The sequence below is a fragment of the Heloderma suspectum genome, chromosome 1 (genome assembly GCF_057233095.1).
Source record: "Heloderma suspectum isolate Gila_16-S chromosome 1, 16-S_ref, whole genome shotgun sequence".
Classification (NCBI taxonomy): Eukaryota; Metazoa; Chordata; class Lepidosauria; order Squamata; family Helodermatidae; genus Heloderma; species Heloderma suspectum.
This window is the reverse complement of record NC_139458.1, coordinates 218718426-218743646: the sequence shown is the minus strand read 5'-3', so window position 1 is coordinate 218743646 and position 25221 is coordinate 218718426. Positions and strand designations below refer to the sequence as shown.

At 41.2% G+C, this 25221-nt stretch overlaps 1 protein-coding gene across 2 annotated transcripts in view; it reads right to left on the bottom strand.

Moving 5' to 3' along the window:
- SPAG16 (sperm associated antigen 16) overlaps positions 1-25221 on the bottom strand; it is a 775737-nt gene that overhangs the window by 732089 nt on the left and 18427 nt on the right. For both annotated transcript variants that reach the window (XM_084819345.1, XM_084819334.1), the window contains exons 3-6: positions 23534-23632; positions 20421-20548; positions 13640-13777; positions 3459-3566 (exon numbers count right to left, since the gene is read on the bottom strand). In XM_084819345.1, the coding sequence (XP_084675471.1) occupies positions 3459-3566; positions 13640-13777; positions 20421-20548; positions 23534-23632 (473 nt within the window). The remainder of the gene's footprint in view (positions 1-3458; positions 3567-13639; positions 13778-20420; positions 20549-23533; positions 23633-25221) is intronic.

Genomic DNA, 25221 nt, shown 5'->3' with positions numbered 1-25221 from the left:
TTAAAGCTGAGTTTGTGGGGTAAGCTAAATACATTCAAGATGAATACTGTACCTTGGATTTATGTTTATGTTATACATGGGATTCCTTTATCTATAAAGGTAAAGGTGTCCCCAACCAGTCGTGTCCGACTCTAGGGCGCGGTGCTCATCCCCGTTTCTAAGCCGAAGAGCCAGCGCTGTCCGAAGACGCTTCCGTGGTCATGTGGCCGGCATGACTGAACACCGAGGTGCACGGAACGCTGTTACCTTTCCCGCCGAGGCGGTACCTATTTATCTACTTGCAATTTCTTGCTTTCGAACTGCTTCCTTTATCTATACCTGGCAAATATTTTCAAAAACTCAATGCTTTGTTTCATACATTTTGGGGGGTTCCTCTCCACCACAAATATCCTTGAAAAGGATGGATCTTCCCATTAAAGAACACATGCTTTCCGGATCTTGTTTTATATCATCGGGCTTATTTGCTGACCTGGACTAAATTTTGGTCTTTTCCATTTAGATGAAATTTTCCACCTTGGTCAGTTTTGGAATCGTCTTGTCTAGATCCTCTCTCTAAATGTATGGCATTTGGTTCTCGGCAAATTAAAATGGATAGGGTTCTTCCCATAGTTACAGATGTTAGAGACATGTGGCATATAATGTCATGTCAGTTACATTTTGATCCATTTTCTCATGCTAAGTTGACTATATGGGGAAACCCAGGTTTAAAAATCGGTAAGAAAACATTTTGTGGCAGACTTGGACGGATAAGTTCATTTTTACCTTGGATCAGCTAGGTGGTGATTATGATGTTTTTGTTATTCTCAGCTTTGCTTGAGAAGCAACTTGCCTGCTACAGGTGAATGGTAATACTTGCCATTACAACATTTGTTAGAATCTAGGTTTGGCCTTGCCACCTTTACAGCTTCAGAGTCTCTTTTGCTATTGGAAACACTTATTGAGGCCAATCAGTTATATTGACCTACAATCCATGTTTATAACTACTTATTATTGGTGAATAAATATGATATACAGGGTCTTAAGCAGGAATAGAATAGGGTATTGGATTATCCCATTTTGCCTAATTGTTGGATAGCCACTTTAGCGCCTGTATGTGAAGAGTCTATGGATCTCAGGTTACACCTTATTCAGCAAAAACTCTTATTCTGTGTCTATTGGATGCCACAACATCTCCTTAATAAGGGTTTGTCTAAGTCGGCTAATTGTTGGAGGTGGAACACAGCTAATGCTTCTTTTAACCATATGTTTTGGCAATGTCCAATATACGGATAAACTTTGTATTGGAACACTCCTTCGAAACACATTTTTTTAAATTATCTACGTGCTTCCTGGAAGTTAATGCATGGTCAGTGCAAGTGGATTTTCTGTGCCCTTTTGACAGCTAAAAGAGTGAGACTACAACATTGGAAGGATAAATGCTTACCTCCTATAATGCAAAAAATTAAAGTGCCTACAATGCTTTCAACATTTGAATGGGTGTTGTATAGACACCACCTGCGAACGGATACTTAGTTGGATATTTGGTCTGCTTTTGTTGAAGTTCATGTATAATTCTTAGCTGTATTTTCATTCATACACACGCTCTTCATAGGCATGCATTGAAATTGATATATTCAAATATGTGAAGCTACTTTTTTCTTTTCCTCTTTTGTGTTTGTTTTTGTTTTGTTGAAATCTTACAATTAAAAAAACAATTTAAAAATATGTGCATTACATCAGCTGGTGAACATAGCGAGCTCAGATCTGCCACAATGTTAGCTTCATGCTGAGGGCACTGGGGTGGAGAATCTGACCTCAATCTCAAGACTCTGATGTCTCTGGCAGATGAAGTCCCATCAGGCAAGCAGAAGGAGAGGCATGAACCATAGCTATCTTGGCCATGGCATAACAAGAATACAAATCATCCTATCCTATGCTATTTTTGTTACTATCCACATGATTATCTGGATTGGCAGGAACATGTAGAGGAGATGCTGTCCTCCTCAGATGAGACAAACATCTCCTAGGGACTTTCTGTCCATGCAAAACTATAAGCACTGCTTATTTTTGAAGATGGCAAAAACATCTATCAGGATATTCCCCAGAGATGAAACAGGTGCTGGACCACTCAGTCAGCTAGGATCCATGCATAGGAGCAATGTCATATCTGGCTAAGGTTATTCAGCAGGTAATTGTACTCCCCTGCCAGGTGAACTTTGGAACATATCCATATATCCACATATCCATATCCATTTAGAAATATCCAAATGTGGACATCCACACCTGCAATTCGCGTTAGAAAAAAACTGTCATTTTCTCCAGTGGAGGGGGGTTATGCAGGGAGGTGCAGGGAGACAGTGTCATCTGGATCAGGACCGCAGCTAGGGGCAAAGAAATGAGGAATGTACTATTTGGCATATTTATGAAATATACAAAGCAATTTATTTAAATATTTTAGGCTGCCTTTTAGGGTAGTAATTCTCCCAAGGCACTTACATAAAAGAATCCTATTCAAGTTTACTCAGACATAAGACCTACTGTGTTTAGTGGAGCTTTCTCCCAGATAAGTGCGTACCAGATTACATCCTCAAAAGTCTAAATGCCTTGGCTTGGTACTAGCAAAATTGTGAATAGACCTAATACTAGAGAAACAGCTGCAAACTGTTGCATTCTGTGCTAGCTAAACATACGTCTCTTTATTTTTGCCATCTGGGAAGTAGGAAAAAATAAAAGTTAAAAATGGAAATCACAGATGTTGTGCAAAAGAGTATGTTATTTAAAAAGAAAATTAAACAGAAATATCCAATATCAAGGACAATTGGATATTGTTAAACTTTCTAACAATTCTCTAATGCTGTAGATTGTCTTACATAAAAAAAAGCATATTACACATTTTGAGCGAGTAAAACCTCATTTTGAAGCCTTTTACTTATTCCAAAAGAGAATATTTCATAGACCTTTTTTTTCAGGGTTCCCCCAGATTCCCATTTCCTGGAAATATTGAAAAAAAGGCCCCAGAAAAAAATGGTTTTCCTGCATTTTTCCAGTTTATTTCAGAGCCTTCACATCTCTAGGTACAGATGAAGTCTGGATTAGAGGAACAGCTGCTGTAACAATGGACAGTGGTGATACAAAGAGATGATAGATGAGAGGAAACAAAAAAAGAGCAGATAGGAGAGATGTAGTCACAGTAACTGGCTGAGACTCTGTGGGGCAGGATATCAGCAGCAGAAAGAGGTGGTATTGGTACAACTCAGAATGCCAGAGAATGATCTACCATGACGAAGGAAGCATACCAAGTGTTGTGGGGGACAAAACCAGGGGGGAGAGGAGTATACTGAAAGAAGGCATAACTTCGTGGCCAGAACACTAAGCATGAGCACTCCACATTGCTCTTTGTTATATGTGTCACTCTTAGGTAATATCAGCTCTTCTTCTGAAAACCAAGTAGGTTTAGGACCCTAATTGTAATCACTTACCTTTTAATGTCATTAATGAGCCTGTTCTTTTCCTGGACCACTCGCTTATGATGCATTCGATGGAAATCACGCTCTTTCTGAATTTTTAGCACTGTTTCCTTAGCTTTGCTGCATGAAAGGAAAATGAAATTATGGATTTCCATACAATTTTCTGCTGTTGTTTAAGTCATACAAAAACTAAAGGCAGCATTGAAGGGATCTAGCATACAGATTAGGCACTGTGCTGTAGGTCAAGTAGGCGAACTTAAAACCTGAGGAGGGGAGTTTCTCCCCTCAGTCTCTGATTTTCTGCCTTTGGTGAGTTTAAAGTGTAGGCTGCATATCAGGCTCTGCACTTGTGAACAAACAACAAAAAGCTGGTGTGAGAGAGTGAGCACACCAGTAACATAGATGGGACCCAAGAGTTTGAATAGGCAACCCTCACTCACTCCTCCCCACAAGTGACAGAGCTCCCCATACCTTCTTGGCCCAATTCTCCTTTAAACTCCCCCCACCCTTAGTGGGAAAGGCTGGAAAGACTAGGCCATCATTATGCAGGTGCTTATCCCACATTAACCTGTTTCCAAGACCATCTCCTTCCCCCTGGGCTGAGAAGGGCTGGAATGCCAAATTGAGGATGGGAGGCTTTTTCCTCAAGAGTCCCTTCTGAAACCTTTGGTCAAAGCCATACAAAATGTTAAATCAAACCCAAGGGACAACGCACAGTTCATTCAGCCTACAGGGATTTCCTCTGCTATGCCTTCCTGTCTTTGAGGAGAATACTCTGTTAACTGGGAGTATATATATTGGATACAATAAAAATATAGAGGATGGTTGTTGAAGCTGGTTGTTCAGATTTTCAGAAAATTCTAAACAGGCTCCTATTGCATTTCCAGTTAATTGTCAGACTTCCTACAATTTAAAGTATAACTTATGAATGCTATAAACCATGCATTCATACTCCAATACATTGTCTTTAAGGAACCACTTTCATTCACAGTGCAGCAGTCAATGGTTTGGATCCTAACGTTTATTTACTAAAGGAAGTTCATGAAAGGGAAGTTTTCTGTATCATCCTCTCACTGTAGCTCCTCGCGGCCCATCACATACTGTTCAAGAGGGAGGATTTGGGGGAGCTGCAGGTGGCTGCAGTGGGAAGAAGGGGATGGGCAACTTTTCCTCCATGAATTTCCTTTAGTTAATCATCTTATGATCTAAGCCACTGTTAATTACTTCCAATGGAACTCTGCCAGAGATGAAAATATGTTTGGTACTATCTTTTTCTGAAGGGTTGAAAGACAGTACAAGGAAGCAGTCCAAAATGTGGTTACAACTAGAGCCATGATGGTGCAGTGTGAGATAAAACACATAAGCTAATGTATAAAGTGGGGTAGGTGACTAGGCAAAGCTGGTGGTAAGGCAGCACCATCACGGCTCTAGCTGTAACCAAGCTGGCACAGGTGAAACATGCCCGACCATGTCAACCATTCCAAAGAAGTGTTTTTCAAACATTTCCTCCAGGAGTTTTATAATTTCATTATAATATATATAGCATGTTCTATGAATTTGAAATAAGAGGTGGCATCACAGAGGCATTCTGAGAGGTAGTTCCATGCATAAGAGGCTGAAGCAACCCACTATCTGAAGCGGATTCTGAACAACTTTTTCCCTATGCACACTCCTTGTAAAGAGTGCACTGCAAGTGAGATACTGTATGGATAAACTGACTTCCTTATTCATAGCTCTTCTGTTTTGTATTCCTGTTCATGCTGAGTTCCTGGAATACATGCTGACACTAAATAGCTTTATCTGACACATTTGTTGTACAGTTATTTTCTGCTCTTGTCCCTTGCAGTCTTGCTGACTTGAAGTTATTAGTTCGTATTCTGAATTATAGTATCCTTGCTAACCCTGCTTAATGTGTTCTTGCTTGTGGGTTGCACTAGGATATCACAAACAGGGACAACTAGTTAACATCTCTGAAATCAGTATCCATAAGGAAGTGCATTCCCAAAGAAATATTAGTACCATGAGGAACATCAGGCTCACAAAACTACTACTGCCTAGTGCACTTTCCTCATAAATGGGTATGGCTGAACCCTGGCAAGTTCATTTTCTACGACGAATGAACACAAAGACAGATGCAGAAAAAACATTTCAAGGATAAATGCATCTCTAAGGATAGCTTACTGCTGCCTCTCTCCAGCACAGTGGATCTCCCTCTCTCATATAAAACATTTGAATTATTTAGTATTTTGTAATTTTTTCTACATTGCATGCACTCTCAAAAGCAAATCAATACTACTATCAAGTTTCCTGTTCCTACTAAACCAACTTATAGATCTAATATGGGCATTTTGCTTTTCAGAAATTTGCCATTTAAAATATAGCAAAAATTATTTTTCTACATGTATTAATTAAAAACATGCATATGGTATGAAATAATTTAAATGCCTGTTATTGTGACATTTTCTTTTGTATTCAGTTATGTGTTTTATTTGTACCCCACCATATCTTTTTAGGTTTACTATAGTTGACAGCATCTTATTTTATTTATTATTTATTATTCAGATTTATATACCGCTTATTTATTTATTTATTATTAAATTTATTGATCGCCCATCTGGCTGGTCACCCAGCCACTCTGGGCGATGTACAACATACAATAAAACAGTTTAAAACAATAAAATTCTACAATAAAAACATTTTCTAAAATACCCTAACCCACCCCAAATGCCTGCCTGAACAACGACGTTTTTAATGCACGACGGAAGCTCATTAAAGAGGGGGCATGGAGTTCCCTAGGGAGGGAGTTCCACAGAGTGGGGGCCACCACAGAAAAGGCCCTCTACCTCGTCCCCACCAGTCTAGCTGTCCTGGCTGATGGGACAGAGAGAAGGCCATCTGAGGCTGATCTTGTTAAGCGGCCTGTCTGGTGCTGCTGGAGGCGCTCCTTAAGATAGGCTGGGCTGGAACCATATAGGGTTTTAAAGGTCAAAACCATCACCTTGAATTTGGCCCGGAAAACAACTGGCTTTCCACAAAAGTATTCAAGCAGTGAATATAAAATACAATAGAATAAAAACAACCATAAATATAACAAGAAAAACACAATACAATTACTCAGCAATAACACTGCACACACTATTGTGTGCTACAAATCATAGCTGGCTGGGTCATACTTCAGGGAAAGCCTCAGTAAAGCGATGAGTTTGCAAAAGACATCTGAACATCAGAACTGTGGGAGTTGTCGAATTGTTGTTGTTGTTGTTCAGTCGTTCAGTCGTGTCCGACTCTTCGTGACCCCATGGACCATAGCACGCCAGGCCTTCCTGTCCTGCGCTCTCTCCCGGAGCGTGCTCAAGTTCATATTCATTGCATCGGTGATGCTATCTAGCCATCTCATCCTCTGCCGTCCCCTTCTCCTTTTGCCTTCAGTCTTTCCCAGCATCAGGGTCTTTTCCAGGGAGTTTTCTCTTCGCATTAGGTGGCCAAAATATTGGAGCTTCAGCTTCATTATCTGTCCTTCCAATGAGCACTCAGGGTTGATTTCCTTTAGGATGGACTGATTTGACCTCCTTGCAGTCCAGGGGACTCGTAAGAGTCTTCTCCAGCACCACAGTTCGAAAGCATCAATTCTTCGGCGCTCAGCCTTCCTTATAGTCCAGCCCTCACAGCCATACATTACTACTGGGAAAACCATAGCTTTGATTAGACGGACCTTTGTCGGCAAGGTGATGTCTCTGCTTCTTACTATGCTGTCTAGGTTGGCCATAGCTTTCCTCCCAAGGAGCAAGCGTCTTTTAATTTCATGGCTACAGTCACCGTCTGCGGTGCTCTTGGAACCCAAGAAAGTAAAATCTGTCACTGCTTCCATTTCTTCCCCTTCTATATGCCAGGAAGTGATGGGGCCAGATGCCATGATCTTAGTTTTTTTAATGTTGAGTTTCAAACCAGCTTTTGCACTCTCCTCTTTCACCCTCAACAAGAGGCTCTTTAGATCCTCTTCGCTTTCTGCCATTAGGGTGGTATCGTCTGCATATCTGAGGTTGTTGATAATTCTCCCAGCAATCTTAATTCCAACCTCTGATTCATCCAACCCGGCATTTCTCATGATGTACTCTGCATATAAGTTAAATAAGCAGGGTGACAATATGCAGCCTTGTCGTACTCCTTTCCCAATTTTGAACCAATCGGTTGTTCCATGTCTGGTTCTTACTGTTGCTTCTTGACCCTTGTACAGGTTTCTCAGGAGACAGGTAAGGTGGTCTGGTACTCCCATCACTTTCAGAATTTGCCACAGTTTGTTGTGATCCACACAATCCAAGGCTTTAGCGTAGTCAATGAAGCAGAAATAGACGTTTTTCTGGAATTCTCTTGCTTTCTCCATGATCCAGCGAACGTTGGCGATTTGATCTCTAGTTCCTCTGCCTCTTCGAAACCCAGCTTGTACTTCTGGTAGTTCTCGGTTCGCATACTGCTGAAGCCTAGCTTGTAGGATTTTGAGCATCACCTTGCTGGCATGTGAAATGAGCGCAATTGTGCGGTAGTTTGAACACTCTTTGGCGTTGCCCTTCTTTGGAATTGGAATGTAAACTGACCTTTTCCAGTCTTGTGGCCACTGTTGAGTATTCCAGATTTGTTGGCATATTGAATGCAGCACTTTAACAGCATCATCTTTTAGGATTTTAAATAGCTCGGCTGGAATACTGTCATCTCCGCTAGCTTTGTTGTTACTAATGCTTCCTAAGGCCCACTTGACTTCACTCTAGGATGTCCGGCTCAAGTTCAGTGACCGCACTATCATGGCTATCAGGGACATTCAGATCTTTCCTGTATAGTTCTTCTGTGTATTCTTGCCACCTCTTCTTAATCTCATCTGCTTCTGTTAGGTCCCTGCCTTCTTTGTCCTTTATCATGCCCGTCTTTGCACAAAACATTCCCTTGAGATCTCCAATTTTCTTGAAGAGATCTCTAGTCTTTCCCATTCTGTTGTTTTCCTCGATTTCTTTGCATTGTTCATTTAAGAAGGCCTTCTTGTCTCTCCTTGCTATTCTCTGGAACTCTGCATTCAGTTGGGTATATCTTCCCCTTTCTCCCTTGCTTTTCACTTCCCTTCTTTCGTGAGCTACTTGTAAAGCCTCATCAGACAGCCACTTGGCTTTCTTGCATTTCTTTTTCTTTGGGATGGATTTCGTTGCTGCCTCCTGAACAATGTTACGGACCTCCGTCCATAGTTCCTCAGGCACTCTGTCTATCAGGTCTAATCCCTGAAATCTATTCCTCACCTCCACTGTATATTCATCAGGGATATGATTTAGGTCATACTTGAACGGTTTAGTGGTTTTCCCAACGTTCTTCAATTTAAGCCGAAATTTTGCAAGAAGCAGCTCATGATCTGAGCCACAGTCAGCTCCAGGTCTTGTTTTTACTGACTGTATGGAGCTTCTCCATCTTTGGCTGCAAAGGACATAATCAATCTGATTTCGATATTGACCATCTGGTGATGTCCATGTGTAGAGTCGCCTCTTGTGCTGTTGGAAAAGAGTGTTTGCTATGATCAGCATGTTCTCTTGGCAAAACTCTATTAGCTTTTGTCCTGCTTCATTTTGTACACCAAGGCCATGCCTGCCTGTTATCCCGGTGATTTCTTGACTTCCTACTTTAGCATTCCAATCCCCTATGATGAAGAGGACATCTTTTTTTGGTGTTAGTTCTAGAAGGTGTTGTAGGTCTTCATAGAACCGATCAACCTCAGCTTCTTCGGCATCAGTGGTTGGGGCATAGACTTGAATTACTGTGATGTTGAATGGTTTGCCTTGGATTCGTACTGAGATCATTCTATCATTTTTAAGATTGTACCCCAGTACTGCTTTTCCCACCCTTTTGTTGACTATGAGTGCTACTCCATTTCTTCTAAGGGATTCTTGCCCACAATAGTAGATATGATAGTCACCTGAATTAAATTCGCCCATGCCTGTCCATTTTAGTTCGCTGATTCCCAAGATGTCGATGTTCAATCTTGCCATCTCATGTTTAACCACCTCCAGCTTACCTTGATTCATTGATCTGACATTCCAGGTTCCTAAACAATATTGTTCTTTACAGCATCGGATTTTCTTTTCACCACCAGACACATCCACAGCTGAGTGTCCTTTCGGCTTTGGCCCAGCCGCTTCACTCTTTCTGGCGCTACTTGGAAATACCCTCTGCTCTTCCCCAGTAGCATATTGGACACCTTCCGACCTGAGGGGCTCATCTTCCGGCGTCATCTCGTTTAGCCTTGTGATACATTCCATGGGGTTTTCTTGGCAAGAATACTGGAGTGGGTTGCCATTTCCTTCTCCAGTGGACCACATTTTGTTGTCGAATATCAACTGGTAAAGTGTTCCAGCGGATGGGTGCTGCAACCCTAAATGTTCTCCTAGAAGTGCTCCTGAGGTGAACCTCCAGAGCTTGTGGCACCCTCAGAAACGGTCCGTCTACTGACTGCAGAGATTGGGCAGGGACATAAGGAATGTGATGGTTCCTAAGGTAACCTGATCCAAGTTGTTTAGGGCTTTATCTGTTAACAGCACCTTGAACTTGGCCAGTGCAGTTCTTTTAGCAAGGTGTAGCTTGCTGTCAGAAGGTGGCCCCAGTTCGCAACCTCGCCAAGTGCATTCCAAGCCAGCCGCAGCTTCTGGATTGAGCCCAAATGTAGACCCACATAGAGATCATTAGAATAATCCAATCTTGAGGTTACACTTGTACCACATGTGCACTTGTACCACAGCAGCTAAGCGAGGATGCTTTAGGAACAGCCATCGTTGGCGCACCGGCGGAATAAGGTAAAAGGCACTCCTAGCCACTGAAGCCACCTGAGCCTGAAGTGACAAAAATTAATCCAGGAGTACCCCCAAACTACACACCTCTTCCTTCATGGGAAGTATAACTCCATCCGAAAAAGGCAATTGACCTACTCCTCAGACCTGCAACTCACCCACCAAAGGTGCTTCCATCTTGCCAGGATTCAAGCTCAGTTTATTGGCCCTCATCCAGCCCATCATGATGTCAGGGTGGAAACTGAGCCCATAGAGCCCCCAGCAGTTCTGATTCTGAGGAAGAACAGCAATCCATGGGAGAGGAGCTCGCTCATCTCTCACAAGCACAGCAGCTGGCAGAGATTCCTCCTGCCAGCATTCCTGGGATAGATAGTGACCCTGGCAGTGAAACAGCGCTGGAGGGGGGCTTGCTGGACGCTCGGCACAGACGCAGGGAGCACTGACAGATGGAGAGCGCCAAAAGGAGGCGCTCTGCTCGTTTGGCGCTAAAACAACGGTCGCGTTTCGAGGACCCAAGGGTAAAAGGGAGGATCTCTCCATAGCCCATAAGTTCAGAGTCTTCCCGCAGTTCTCCTTCAAACGGGGACCAACTGCCTTACCTGGAGCTTAGCCTACTCTGCTATCTTTCCCCAGTGCTGTTCCTTGCTTAATCGCTAGTGATTATTATCTGAAAGAGTCATAAAGTAATAAAGGAATAAAGTCTTGGAAAGAATTCCTCGTCGTCTGTGTCCTGAGTTGGCTATTGGTGGGGACTGCAAGAGGCAGCTAGGGTGCTCCTGACAGCTTGGTCCCCGTTCCTCTTTTTTTTTCTCTGCTCCTACTGCTTCTGGAAGGTGCCATGAACTCGGCGGTGCAAGCTCTCGCGCAAGAGAACCAGGCTGTTTCTGATCAAGTGGCTCAACTGACGACTGCCATACAGGCTCTGCAAGCTGCCCCTCCACCCCCGATTCCCCCCCACTGCAAGTGCCCGGTGGCTCTGCCAGAGAAGTTTTCTGGTGAGAAAGGACTTTTTCAGATTTTCAGGGCCCAATCGGAGCTGTACATGCACCTTCGGCCTGAGGATTTCCTGACAGAACAGGTTCGTGTGGGCTTTATCATTAACCTACTTTCAGGCGTGGCAGCTAAATGGGCTTCGGGACTTCTTCTCGCAAATGACCCCCTGCTTGGGGACTATCAAGGTTTCATGACAGCGGTGGCCAGATTTTTCGGTGACCCCATGCGCACGCAGACGGCTTCTCAGTAGGGTTGGCGGAGAATTTCTCCCCGAAACTTCGGGGGGCCAAGCGCCAACGTGTTCGGCCCCCCGAACAAGTTTCGGGGAGAAATCCTCCGAACCCCCCCCGCACCCCGCACCCCCCCCGGGACGGGACTTACCTTCGCCGAATGTCCCACCCGGCGGCGGGTCCAGCCGGCGGTTCGGCGGGTGTTCCAGCGGGGCGGGAGCGGCAGCCGGTCTTTCGACCGGCTGCCGCTGACGCCATTGCAATAAAAGAAAAAGAAAAAACGCCCCCTGATAGGCTACGTGACGATTCACGTAGCCTATCACTGCTAGATCTGCAAAGTCAGCCGTGATAGGCTACGTCAATCGTCACGTAGCCTATCACAGGTGACTTTAAAAAAAAAAAAAAGTGTGTACGGATAATGGCGGCCCCCATAGGGAGCCGCCATTCGCATTCCTTATTTGGTCGCTGTAGTCTACGTAAATGTTTACGTAGACTACGGAAAAAAAAAGGCAACACAAATAGCAAGCCCCCCTCCAGCGCTGTTTCACTGCCAGGGTCATAAAGTAATAATGGAATAATGCCTTGGAAAGAATCCTTGTCGTCTGTGCCCTGAGTAGGCTCCAATTCCAAATCTTTGGAAGCTATGCTTCTATTAATGCAGCCCAAAATAGCATTTGCCTTTTTTGCAGCCACATCACATTGTTGGCTCATATTGAGCTTGTGATCGACAACAATTCCAAGATCGCTCTCGCCCACAGTGTGGCCGAGCCACATATCCCCCGGCTCCAAAGCATCCAAATTGCTTTGGAGCCGGATGACTTTATCCTCAAAATGCGATCAAAAAGCATTACAATGGGCATCTAAGGGCTCTAAAGGAGCTGCCTCTGGGGTTAGCAAGCTCCGAACCACTCTGAAGAACTAGGCTGGGCAACTTCTCAAGCATGTGACAGAGGCTGTGAAATAAGCCTTTCTCGCAGTCTGCACCACCACATGGGAGGCACACAATGTGCTCTAAGCAGTGTTTGATCAGCTTTGGAGCAAGTCATCTGCTACCTGGACTTTAGTCATCGTCCAGCCAGCTTCATTGCCCAGAACTCTGCAGAGTACTATGGGGAGGAATGGGTTCTGCAGCACTGGAGAGGACATTCAGGAACAATCATGTTGATGGCCCTTCACATCTCACCATTCCACAAAGAAACAACAGCCTCAACAGAATCCCCCAGAGCATTCAGGAACCCATTTGGTTCCATAAGTCTCTGAGGGTGGACTATCCTAATGGGTCCCCCACCCTTGCAGGGGAGCATTTCTGTTGCAAGTAATCAGGAAGTGGCCTGACAATGACAATGGGGTCCCCCATTCCATTACTCCCCCATTCACTTCAGCAGCACAATATTTCTCCTCAGTGGTTTTTATATGGATTAAACTACTGCTTATTTCTCTTTCCTTGGTACTTTTGCCAAGAAAAGTAGCTAATATTCCATGTGCACTTCTATGGAGCACGGAAAACATGCTACCCAAGGAAAGCAGGCTATCCAACAGAACAAAGGTTCTGTCAAGGGGAAAGTAGTTATTTTTTATTTATGAAATTAGGTAGCCAAGAACCACTTAAACACCTTTAGAACCCTGAACAGCTTTGCTCTTCTGATTTTGTTTCTAGCTATCATTCCCACCTGAATCTAGAATCCTGCTCTGCCCGAATACTAGAATCCCATTCCGCTCTCTGTTTTCTTGAACCTATTTGACCCCTTCTATCAATGGACTTATAAATTGTGATGGGCTTGGAGTTTGTGATGGGCATGGAGTCTTGGTACACCCCAGGGCCTGCCTCAACTCTATCCTGTCAGTTAGCTCCTAACAAGGTTCTTATGCAAGTCATGAATTCCATAAATCTGTTTAGTTGGCACTTTATTATAGCATGTTATGTGGGTACCATCTAGTCCAACATAAGCACCCTTATATCCCACTGACTTCAATTAACTGCTTTGAGTCCTTGCAATTAGAGCTGTTGATATATTCTGTAAATACATAAGTTTGAAAGAGTTAAACACATGCTTAACATTCCCCTTGAAATTAATGGGATTTAATTGTACTTAATTTGGGAGGATCTAGCCCCAAGTGAAAAGCAGAAGCCCCATTAACAACAGTAACAACATACTTCGCTGCAAATTTATAGCTCTCCATTTCCTTCCTTAAACATTTGTTTTCCCTCTCCAACTGCTGATTGCAGGTATATGCATCTGGAACAAATCCAATGTCTTTAGGTTCGAGCACTCCTCTCTGCATCAGTTCATACCTGAAATTAAATGAATAAAGATAGTTTGTTTCTTCTCTCCTCCTCCCCCCTCCCCCGCCCACTTCTTCCTGGCCACAACCATTAGGAAGATCCATGAGTGGAGCCCTTTACCCACAATACAGGATCACATCTCTCTCACATTTGTGGACCAATCTAAATAGGGCCAGCTAGTAAATGGGAATGTCAAACAGAGCAGGCTCCCCAAGGGTCAAATGCAATGTATTTCTTACTCAGAAAGTTATTAAAATGTTGTTGTCTCAGATTATTTTTGAGAGTTCCAAGGGGGCAGGGAGAACACTGGGGAAAAGGTATCACACTTAAAACATCTTTTGAATGTTTTTATTGTATCAGCTCCCAAGAGAGAAAGAAAAGATATGGTTAAATCCAACGTTGTGGACATCTGCTTGCACAATAGGACTTTCCCTTGTTCTCCTCCCCCTGCAGCCCCACAAATCGTCTCCAAGGGGTGCCTCAACCCTCTGGAACAGATTTGGGGTACACACAGGAGACTGCAGGGGGAGAAGAAATCCATTCCACCAGTGGTATTAGTTCTGCTGGCAGACGGTCAACGTTAGATACAACCCATTGTTTTATAAGACCATGTATTTTTGGAAAGTAACCTCAAGCAATAAATGTGTGCTGTGTGGATCCAAACTGTACTTCTAAGAATGCAGACAATTGTCAAGGAAACTATTTAATTGAACTTTGGAAAGGAGAAATGATATCAATTAATGCAGAAATGGGCAGAAGACATATGGTGATCTACTGGTGGATCACTGGACAATTTGGATGAATCACTAAGAACCCAAGTACTTGATGGTTATTGGGATTCTTGTAAATATTTTTAGACTAGATGGTCCTTGGTCTGATCCAGCAAAGCATTTCTTATGTTCCTAAGAAAGAATGTGTATTCAGAATAGCTTAACATAGATTAGTTATGCCTTATCTGTTACGAGATCCCAAGTATGAACTATTACTTTGAAAATGTCACAAATCAATAGACTGTGGATTTTTTAAAAAGTACACTACATAAGAGCAGCAAGATACATTTCCCTTTTTAACAAGACTGCAAAAGCTTCTGAATTGGATCTTGAAATAGCTCACAAATCCAAATCTTAGAATTGTAGGAATAGAAATGGTACTAATTGTGATCAAGAGCTCTGGAACTATCATGTCATTTATTACACTTGTGATACAGTTCACAACAGACTTCTAAAAGTTGATTTTAGAGACCTGGAAGGCATCTCAATGAACTAGCTACTGGGAAGTAGATTGGTTAGCACTGCTTCAGGAGTTGATTATCAATTTACCATTTACCTAACTCTGTCTGAAAATGTCAGCAGAAGGCAAAGCCATGAGAACGATTCCACTTTAGGCATTCCTAATGAGACTGAAACTTTAAACTGGGCTGAGACTCATCCTTGAGCATGAATTAGTACCTTGCTATTATACATGCTGTATCTGGCCTATGGATCAAAAACTTCATTGACAGGAGATCAACAATAAGTAGATGCCGACACTGAAGCAGAATCCAGCATCCTTACAAAATCACAGAACAAATGCATATTTATAGGGCAATGAAACCTTCCAAGCACACGCTAAGTATTTGGGGCAAAGTTTTCTTTTCTATAAGCAGTTATGGGTAGACTGTAAATTTGTAAGTAACAACGTGTCAACAACCCTCGGGAAGGGAAGTTCTATTACCGCAGTTAAATTAGGCTGCAAGAAAATCCTGGAGTACATTTTGGGGGAAGAGTATGTTCACTAGTTCTGAATGGTTTCCACAAAGGTTTCTTCCCTTTCCCCTCCCTTACATTCTGAGAATACCACAGATATGATTGAAAATGGTGCACCCCACACCCAGCTTTCCATTCTCTCTCTGTGCTGCTCATTATTGTGTTTTAGTTTCTCTCCCTCTTCATGTGCAAAGCTGGATGAGAGAAGGCAGAAGGCAATTTTAAACTTCCCTTTTATCCCTCTTGGTCACATCTCTGCAGTCTCTACATTCCCCAGCAACACTTGCAACTAGCTTCACTCTCACACCCACTTTCCACAAGAGAAAAAAAGAAGAAATTTTGGACCAAATCAGGAAAAAACAGGGTTGTAAAGGTGAATTGTTGCAGGGAAGAAAGAAACATCTGGAGTGGATTTCCTTGGGAGAGAGAGGGAAAGACTGTCTTCCAGCTTTTAATTTCTGGTTTTGAAAACAGATGTGTCCTGTGCTTGAGGTCAATGCTTAATTTTCAGGAAAAGACCTGCAGGGGACTCAGGCTTATAGAGAACAATGCCATCTGCACTATTGAACTTAATACTTTAATTCAGTATGAAGGGCAGGCTGACACATGCTGGTTGAAAAGGCATGCTGCATGCGTTCAGATACACCTTTATCGTATTCTGGTTCAGTAGAAATAGTTCTGTCTACTAAGCCCAGGCATAATTTGTTGACTCCTGTACACAGTGAACCCAGCTGAAGCAGCACAAAAATTGTGATGCTTCCAGTCTTTCCTGATCAGTCTCTATCTGTGGCAGACGGTGAGAGACTGCAATGGGTCAACAGTGGAAAAACTGCTTGGGTGATAAGTTTCTGCCACAAACTGGCAAAGACTGCAACAGACTCTGCATGACTTTATGAGCAATGATGTTTAAAACTATGAGGCCTAGACCTGACATCTAACATGGAATCTACCATACTAAGCAATTTACTGACAATCTCATTTTTCATTAAAAGAAAAGGAGGAAGGGAGGGAGGGAGGAAAAGAAAACTCAAAAACATATTGGAAAGTTTTGCAAAAAGACCTGAAGACCAGTGCTAGGATTCTAGTGGTCACAGGATTTTGTCATTTAGTTCATCTCTCAGTCTATCTCTATGGACACCAGAATCATCCCCCCCATCATACAGTTTTTCATTATTTCTAACACTTATTATTCTCCAGCCCTTCACATACACCAAAAGACAACATTTCTACACAAAATGAATTGTGCTTTCTTGAAAAAGCTAAAACTTAATCCAGACAAGACAGAAGTGCTGTGGGTCAGAAAACTTGCTGATCTGGATGGTGGTGTACAGCCTGTCATGAATGGGATTGCACACACACTGCTAAAGAGCCGGGCACCTAGTTTCTGAGTGCTCCTGGACTCATCACTATATACGGAGGCAGAGGTATCATTGGTAGCCAGGAGTGCTTTTTACCAGCTTTGGCTGCTTTGCAAAGTGGACTGATCATGCCTCACTGTAACATGCTTTGGTTACATCCTGGTTAAATCACAGTAATGCATTCTACATGAGGCTGCCCTTAAAAATGGTCTGGAAACTTAAATTGTTGCAGAATGCGGCAGCAAGAACACTTGCTGGAGCTTCAAAGCTGGGTATTTGGCTCATATTACACCTATACTGCAGCAGTTATCTTAGTTGCCTATTAGTTTCCAGATCCAATTTAAGGTGCTGGTATTAAATTGTAAAGTCCTAAACAATTTGTGACCAAGTTATCTGAAGAACCACTTGCAACTGCGCAAGCTTTGAGAACAGCATTTAAGCCCTCCTATATGGTTCACTTATGAGAAGTGTTCAACTGCCAAGTAACAGGGAGAGGGCCTTTTCTGTTTTGGGCCCCTATCTTTGTAATACCTTCCCAAGGGGAATACTTTTGACCCCTTCTATTTTGGCCTTCTTCCTCAAGTTTGCATTTGGGTAATTTTTAGGGTGCTGTGTTTTAATTATTGTTTTATCTATTGATGATAATGTTAATGTTGCTCTATTGTTATTGTTTTTTTTAATATTTTAATAATCTAGAATTTTAGTATATTATTTGTCATTGATCATGTTGTGAGCCACCTTGTGAAGGTAGATACCCTGAAAGGTGGGCTAAAAATCTGTTAAATAAAATACAATAAATCAAATTTTGTGAACTTGCTTACTTTATTGCAAGTGCAAAACGTGGCTTTTGCGATTACAAAATTTAGGATTTTAAGTAGAACCTTCCATAGTTCTTATTTATAGACAATCAATCCTAAGACTTCATTCTTCATATCAGTTATGCCATTAATTTGGCAATTAAAGAAAATTGTCAGAAGAGGAAACAGTAAAAGACCACAGTTCTTCCGCCCACTCCACCACACATACTCCACAGCCACCATATGCACTGTATATAAACCTGAAAGTTTTAAGTGTCTAAGTGCATAAATAGATTTGTACAAATGATGAAAAACTTAATTTATAACAAAAATACTATAATTATTTTATACTTCAATTAAAACATTAATCGGAAAGTTAAAAGATGAAATTTAATATCTAAGTATGTAGTCAAAATACTCAAGCTGTGATATAAACATATAAATTACCTTGCTTAAATTAATTAAAGATTAATTCTTAAACAGACTTTCATATCTAAGAGGGTCATTTAATAAATGAGCTGAGCTCTTATAGGTGTAAATGAATCAACTTTCTCAGCACTAATTATTTTCTCATTTCAAATCCCATTAGAGTTTGATCACAGCACGGATCAACTGTATATTAGCAAGAGAAAGATATTTGTACAAAGAGAAATTTGATAACTATAATTTGCTTTCACTTATTAATGATGCTAATTAACAATTTAAAAGCGATTTTAAAATATATGTTTAGGACATCAGCTCACAAGCCATTAAACATAGTGTTTTAACACTGTAAGCATTGATCCAGAAGTCACTTCTTCACATGTGTGTCCTCAGGATCTAGAATACTGAGAATCTAGAATACTGCATGGTTACAATCATAGCATGGAATATCACCTTTATAAAAAGGATTCCAGCTGTCCCAGAATACCAGAGATAAACATGAACATGTGCATTCTGCTATATCTCATGGCTATGCTTCATAGAGTTAAGAAGTTCTTCAAACATAAAAGCTCCATCACCACAGCTATGGGAGGAAAAATACAGCATGAGCTGGGGTTTGCACATCAATGTCCAACCTTCCATAATTCCTGCTCACTCTTTCTCTCTTCCTCAAAAGAGTGGGGTGGGGAAGAGAATCACGGTAATAGGGCTTTCCAGGGATCATGAACTAGCATGGATACCCACTGCATTTATTACATCCAACACATGGCTGTGGTAACAGGATGCTTTGTAGGGGGGATTTTTTTAAAGATATGAACTAGGGCTTAGACCAGCAATGAGAAACCTCCAGCCGCAGGTGAGATCAGGCCCATGGGGGTTCCCCATCTGGCCTAGCAGCTTCATACCCTTGCCCCACTTCTTCTGCCACAGAGGGAAAAGCTCTTACCTCCAATCCATAAATATGATTCTGATATATTTGCCTGTTTTATATAAACTGCTCCACCTGAAAAATCTCAATTTCCTAGTTGCAGAATTTAACATAAAATTCTAGACATTCATTATTCCCACAAGTCTTTCATTAAGCTGGAGTTCTTAAAGGCTATCATAGTAAGGCAATATTTTGCCACTGTGCAGGTATTACCTTTCAAAAGATCAAATTTTACAAAGGATCTGTGTAAATTAGCGATGCTACCACACAGATACAAATGTTTTCCATGCGTGAAGAAATGCTAATCTATTTTGGCCACTACACATCAAGTTGTAATAAAAATGGATACATGAAGGAAGAGGTGGTGGGGGGCTTATGGTCAAAATAAATGTATAGCCACCTAAAATAGTTTAATGGTATTCAACCTAATGTGCTTCCACCTGCAGCTGAGACACAACTGTGGAAGGTAAAGTGAATTCTACTTGCCTTTACCACTGCTATAAACCCCTTTTAGAAGGGACAGCTCTGAGCTAGACAGCCAGCTCTTGAAAAAATTTGATATGAGTGCATGCTGTGGCAGAATTTTCCTTCAGGACTGAGGTGAACAATTAACATTTATTGACATTTTTACACAGCTAATGCATTGTAGGTTGCAGATTGGCATATCTGTCATTCTCAAGGGCAGGTATCGGAATCTATATGCTGAAAACATCGGTTTTAAAGTGTGGGGAAATATACTGTGATGTCCCAAAAGCTAAGGCGAAGAGGGGTTGAGCAGCATTTACTGTGGTCTCAGGCAATAATCTTTTGTCCCCACCCCACCTCATGAGAAGCCAAACCAGAGAAACTTATAAAAAATAAGCAAATGTTGCAGATTTGCTTACTTAACGTAATTACTTTGTTCTCATAATTGAGCATTTCTTCACACATTTGAGTCACCTAGATGTTATTTTAGAATGGAGTATACGGACCTGGGTATTAGCCACCCAGTTCGGTATATGGAAGAAATCAGGCTGAACCTGAAAAGTGGCTTGAGTTTTTAAAATGGTGTTTTATAGGAATCACATTGTTAAAATGTTTGTAGCTGAGCAACTTGTGGCCCTCCAGATGTTTTGGCCTAGAAATCCCATCATCCCTCTTCATTGGCTATGCTGACTAGAGCTGATGGGAGCTATAGGCCAAAATATCTGGAGGGCTACAAGTTACCTACCCTTGACAGAAGTTTGAAACTTGCACTCACAGAGAAAACGGTACCTGTCATGAAAAAAAGTGACAAAAACACTTAAAAGTGTTTTGGAAACACTTCAAGTTTTTAAAAGTGATAACATTTTGCAGTAGCACATACACTGCTATATTTATTTCTGCAGCTTTGTAGTGAGAACATTTTTAAAAAAGATTTACCATTCAGTTTGAAAGCAATCTAGTGTTCTGTTCATGCCCATTCTGATTAGAAAATTACAAAGAAAATCATCTACAACTTCAGGCGTTTCAGACAGGGAATGCTTAGTGATCTGGCCTGGTCGCTGAGCCTAGAAAGAAAATTCAGGAGTCACTATTAGAATATGGTCAACCTGTCTGCCTCATTATTGCTTTCAAGAAAACATTTTTAATCACAGGTTAGTTAGATTATTTACTGTGTAAGTTACAATGTGATGTATAGAACTATAGCAGCTGATTTCTCATGACTCGGCTTATTAGAGTAACTTCATGGGGGTTATCATGAATTTATCCAGGTTTTGGTTCATGCCTCCTAGATAATGCATTCAACAAGCATACTGGAATGACACAGTACTTGCCTCCTAGATAACACATTCAACAAGCATATTGGAATGACACAGTACTTCCTAGCTGCCATTCAGCTTGATCTTGTGCATCTCGGAAGTCCCACTGAGTTCACTGGATCTTACTCCCAAGTGTGCATACAGCTTTATCTTTAATCAATTAAAAACTGCCCCAAGTCCAGCTCTAGGGAAACTAGGTAGGATGTGCATTGCTGTAACTGCATCAAAAGACACATCCAGCCATTTCATTGGGACCTAGATGAGGACCATGATATGAATGCAATTGTGCATTTAAAGATGCACATCTGCAGCCACATTAGCTGCACATGCATAAGTTTGTTTCCTGAGACAGATTCCACTTTGGTGTGTACATCTATACAAGAAAATCATCACTAACTGTAGCTGAACATAATAAAGATAACCAAAATTCCTCCTGTTCAACCTGTACATAATAATGCCATTAAGCATTAATTACTATACTAATGACCAAGTTCAACTTTTCATTTTCACCCAGCCCTGGGCCTGGACTCTTTATCCTTATCCAATGTCAGTTACAATTACAATATTTGGTCATTTAGTGGCTGGAGATAGGATGGTGACTAACTGACATAGACAAACATACTTAAAATATATTCTTACCCAACCTAAGCCTTCAAACTATGAGAATCAACAAAATAAAGAAGTTTGTAAATCAGAAATTTCAGTTACTCACAAAAAAAACAGTTCTAATATGGACTAAAGTTTTAGCGGGTTAGTTGGTTAAAGCAAGTTTTAGGCAGTGTATTTGTGGGTTCTGGCAAATGTTTGTTTTGGGGGGCTATTTAGGTTCCGGTATATAATAGGGAATGAAAAATATACTAAATATGGAAGTGGGCAGGGCCAGATGTAATTCTTACCCATTTGGACATTTTTCACCAAGCATACAAAACACAGTTCAATTCTATGCAAGTCTGCTCAGGAGTAAGAACCAGTGCAACTGCTCTCATGCCCACAAAACTGAACCACTTAGGGATTTTATTATATTTAGTGGTATATAAATATCACAAATAAATGAATAAATAAGATGGACACCTCAATTCTTTGCAACAGCTCTCATGCCTGCAAAATGGACAGCTCAATGCTTTACAGGTATTGCTTTAAATATGCTCTTATGTCTGATCTGAGATAACAGCAAAAGAAGCTTGATGGGAAGACCTGGGGCGGGGGGGGGGGGAGTTCCCCCTCCCTGCTATAGAGCAACCACAAAAATGCCTCTCAACCCATCCATTATGTTTAGTGGACAAATGGTACTGTTAAGTGACTACTCTCAATTGACCTCAGTAATATCAGTAGACCACAGAAAAAGGTGATATTATAAGGCATGCAGGACACAAAATCTATAGGATTCTATAGATCAAAACGAGCATTTTAAATTGTACCCTGGGGGCTACAGTAAATCAGTTGAGACCAGGGGCAGGGGGTACTATTATAATATTATGTTAGTGGGCTAATCTTGTCATTTCACAAGCCAATATATTATATACAAAAATACAACATTCAGTTGGTCTTCAAGGATCACAAATTGTCTGAACGTCTTTTAAATTCAGACCTAGTAGCTATCAGAGATTATGCAGACATGTTTATGGTTTGTCATGTTGTATGAATAAGCCGTAGTTGCAGCCATTGATCCACTTCCCAAACCTGCTGCATCATGAAAATAGGAATGAATTTATAAAGCTGAGTTCTCAGAGGATGGGAAATGAAAGCACATGAGCAGCTCTAAACTATGGTTTGCCTGTTGTGTATCTGGAAATTCAAACCATGGTCTGGGTCCTAAACTATAGTTAGTGCAAACCATGGTTGGCATGATGTCTGTACTGCGCAGAAAAGTTTACAATGGGATTTTTTTTTTAGCCCAAAGAACTCATGGTGTTCTTTTGGCTTTTTCTTCTCAGTGTTCTACATTACGCCACTCTTTTTGAACTCAGGGAAGTTTCAAAAATAGTATATACAAAATGGCAAGATAAGAGCTCCCATAAGGGAGACATGTTGGATCAATATCTATGTTAACACAGAATCACAGATGGGGAAGGAAGCTTAACAATCACTCAACCCATTTAGTAAAATGAAAATTAAGTACTATTCCTCTCTGTAATTTTTATCTATTCTTTTAAAACATAATCATTCTCTCTCTCTCTCTCTCTCTCTCACATACACACACACACACACACACACCCCATATGATTTATGGCCTAGTCCTAAAGAACCACTTACAACTTGGATGTGCTCAAAATCTGGACTATTTAGCACTGGGAATGCTAAATAGCACAGGCACATCCAAAGTAGGTGTTTGGTTCCCATCGTTAGCATGTAAACTGGATGACAATTCCACTGGATTTATTCCAACTAGGCTATCATTTTCACTGTAACTAAGTGATAAATTGCCAAATCTGAACAGGAAAGATTAAAAAATACCAAGTTCATCTTGTTCTGGACACACTGTAATATTAAAAAAAAAATTAAAGGGGGGAATTAATCTGCTCAATTTGATTAAATTATGCACCTATATCTAGGATGTGTGCCTTATTTTGGTGAATCACAAGGCAATGTTATCCTTTTCAGACTAAATGTTCAGCATCTTTGCTCTCCATGTCAGCCTTAAATAATGCATATGAAAGTAATTTATGTTACATTATTAACTGTAAAGTTACAGAAAGAAATGTAGTCACATATTTTGAAGTATAAGATGCTTACCATAATTTGAGCATCAACTGTCTGTTCCTGCATAGTGTGTAAAGCCTTTGCCAGGTCTTCATCACCTTCTTGCAAGCTAAATTCATCATCTGCTGGTACCTAAGCCACAATTATAGGTACATTATAAATACAAGTAAAACGAGTACACTCACCAGGTAGAATGGAATGGTTTCAGTCCCACAATATCATATAGTCAATTGCCATAATTCAGCAATGCAATCACAGAACTGAGGTGGGGAGGTAAAGCTCTGTGGTAAAGCACTCTGCATATTAAGTTTCAATCTCTAGCATCTCTGCTTAAATAAGGATCCTGGGTGACAGAGTAAGGAAAATCCTCTGCCTGAGACCCTGGAGAGTTAATGTCAGTCAGCGAAGAAAGTATTGGGCTAGATAAACTAATGGTATAATTCAGTGTACGGCAATTCCTCAAATCTAAAATAACTTCCTCATTCATTTCAATCAGAGCAGCCCACACACACACGTAAACACACATTTATTGTGGGGGGGGGTGGGGGGGGTGCGGGGGACAACCACTGGCCCTAGGGCCTAATTTCATGTTGCTCTTGGCCTAATTTCAAAAGCCCTCTGGAAGTGGTCAGTTCAGATTTCTGGAAAGAGTTATTTGTCCCTCTTGCACTAGCTAGCTGGGCAAGGAGGAAGAAGGAGAGACAGAGAGAAGGGGGTGTTCCCACCTAATTTTCATTCTGTGCTTGCCCTGGATTCAGCCCTACTAGCACTGGCATGGCGGCCCCAACAGATTACTTCTTAGGGAATGCAGCCCTCGACAGAAAAAAGGGTTCTCCACCTTCCTCTATAAGGTCAATCCATTTAAATTAATTGGGAACTCTATGTGCAAAAGCAATCCACACAGAAATCCCTGGAGCAGGATACATGGCTGCAATCCAGTGGCTCTAATCTATACAAAGATTTCCATGTATACAGGGGTGACATGTTTCTTATGTCAATTAGAAAATGTTACACGCACAAGATTGGTAAATCCATAGGAACATCTATATTGTTTCACTTTGTAAGAGAATCTTTCTCCATATTCATGGCTTTGGATCATAGCCTACATTAAGTTGCTGTTCTAGAAATGTGTAGCAATTCATTAGATATCAAAAGTGAGAACAGTCAAAGTTCAGAAGCCAAAAAGAGCATATTTACTTGTGACTTAAGTAGGATTTGGTTCTATTGCCTTTGCCTATCAATGTGTCCTATCTATAAATTCTTACATGGATATTTTGACCATTCTACAGGGGTAACATGAACAACTGTAGAATAAAATAGCCATACACCGGATATTTCTCATTATGTTCCATTTTCATACACACATGTACATTGGTCCAATACATGCTTCTAGAAGCTACTATCTACCATTGGCACTTGGGATGAAAAGAACCATCAGTGCGTTAAAAAAAATGCTTGGACTTTCATTCTTAAGTGTAGGCCTGCAACTATGAAAATGTAATTTGAGGTGCAACTGTAATTACATGAACGCTTAGGGAACAAGTGGACATACTATCACAAAATGGATTAATTGAATGCATTTAACTGATTTTAAATCAATAGTACTAATTTACACATTTATGTTTAAAATCACCATAGCCTCAATATAACATTGTGCAGTATGTTAGACTTAACCTTTTCAGGCAGCAAGTTGACAGGAGTAAGATTTAAAACATTAAGGG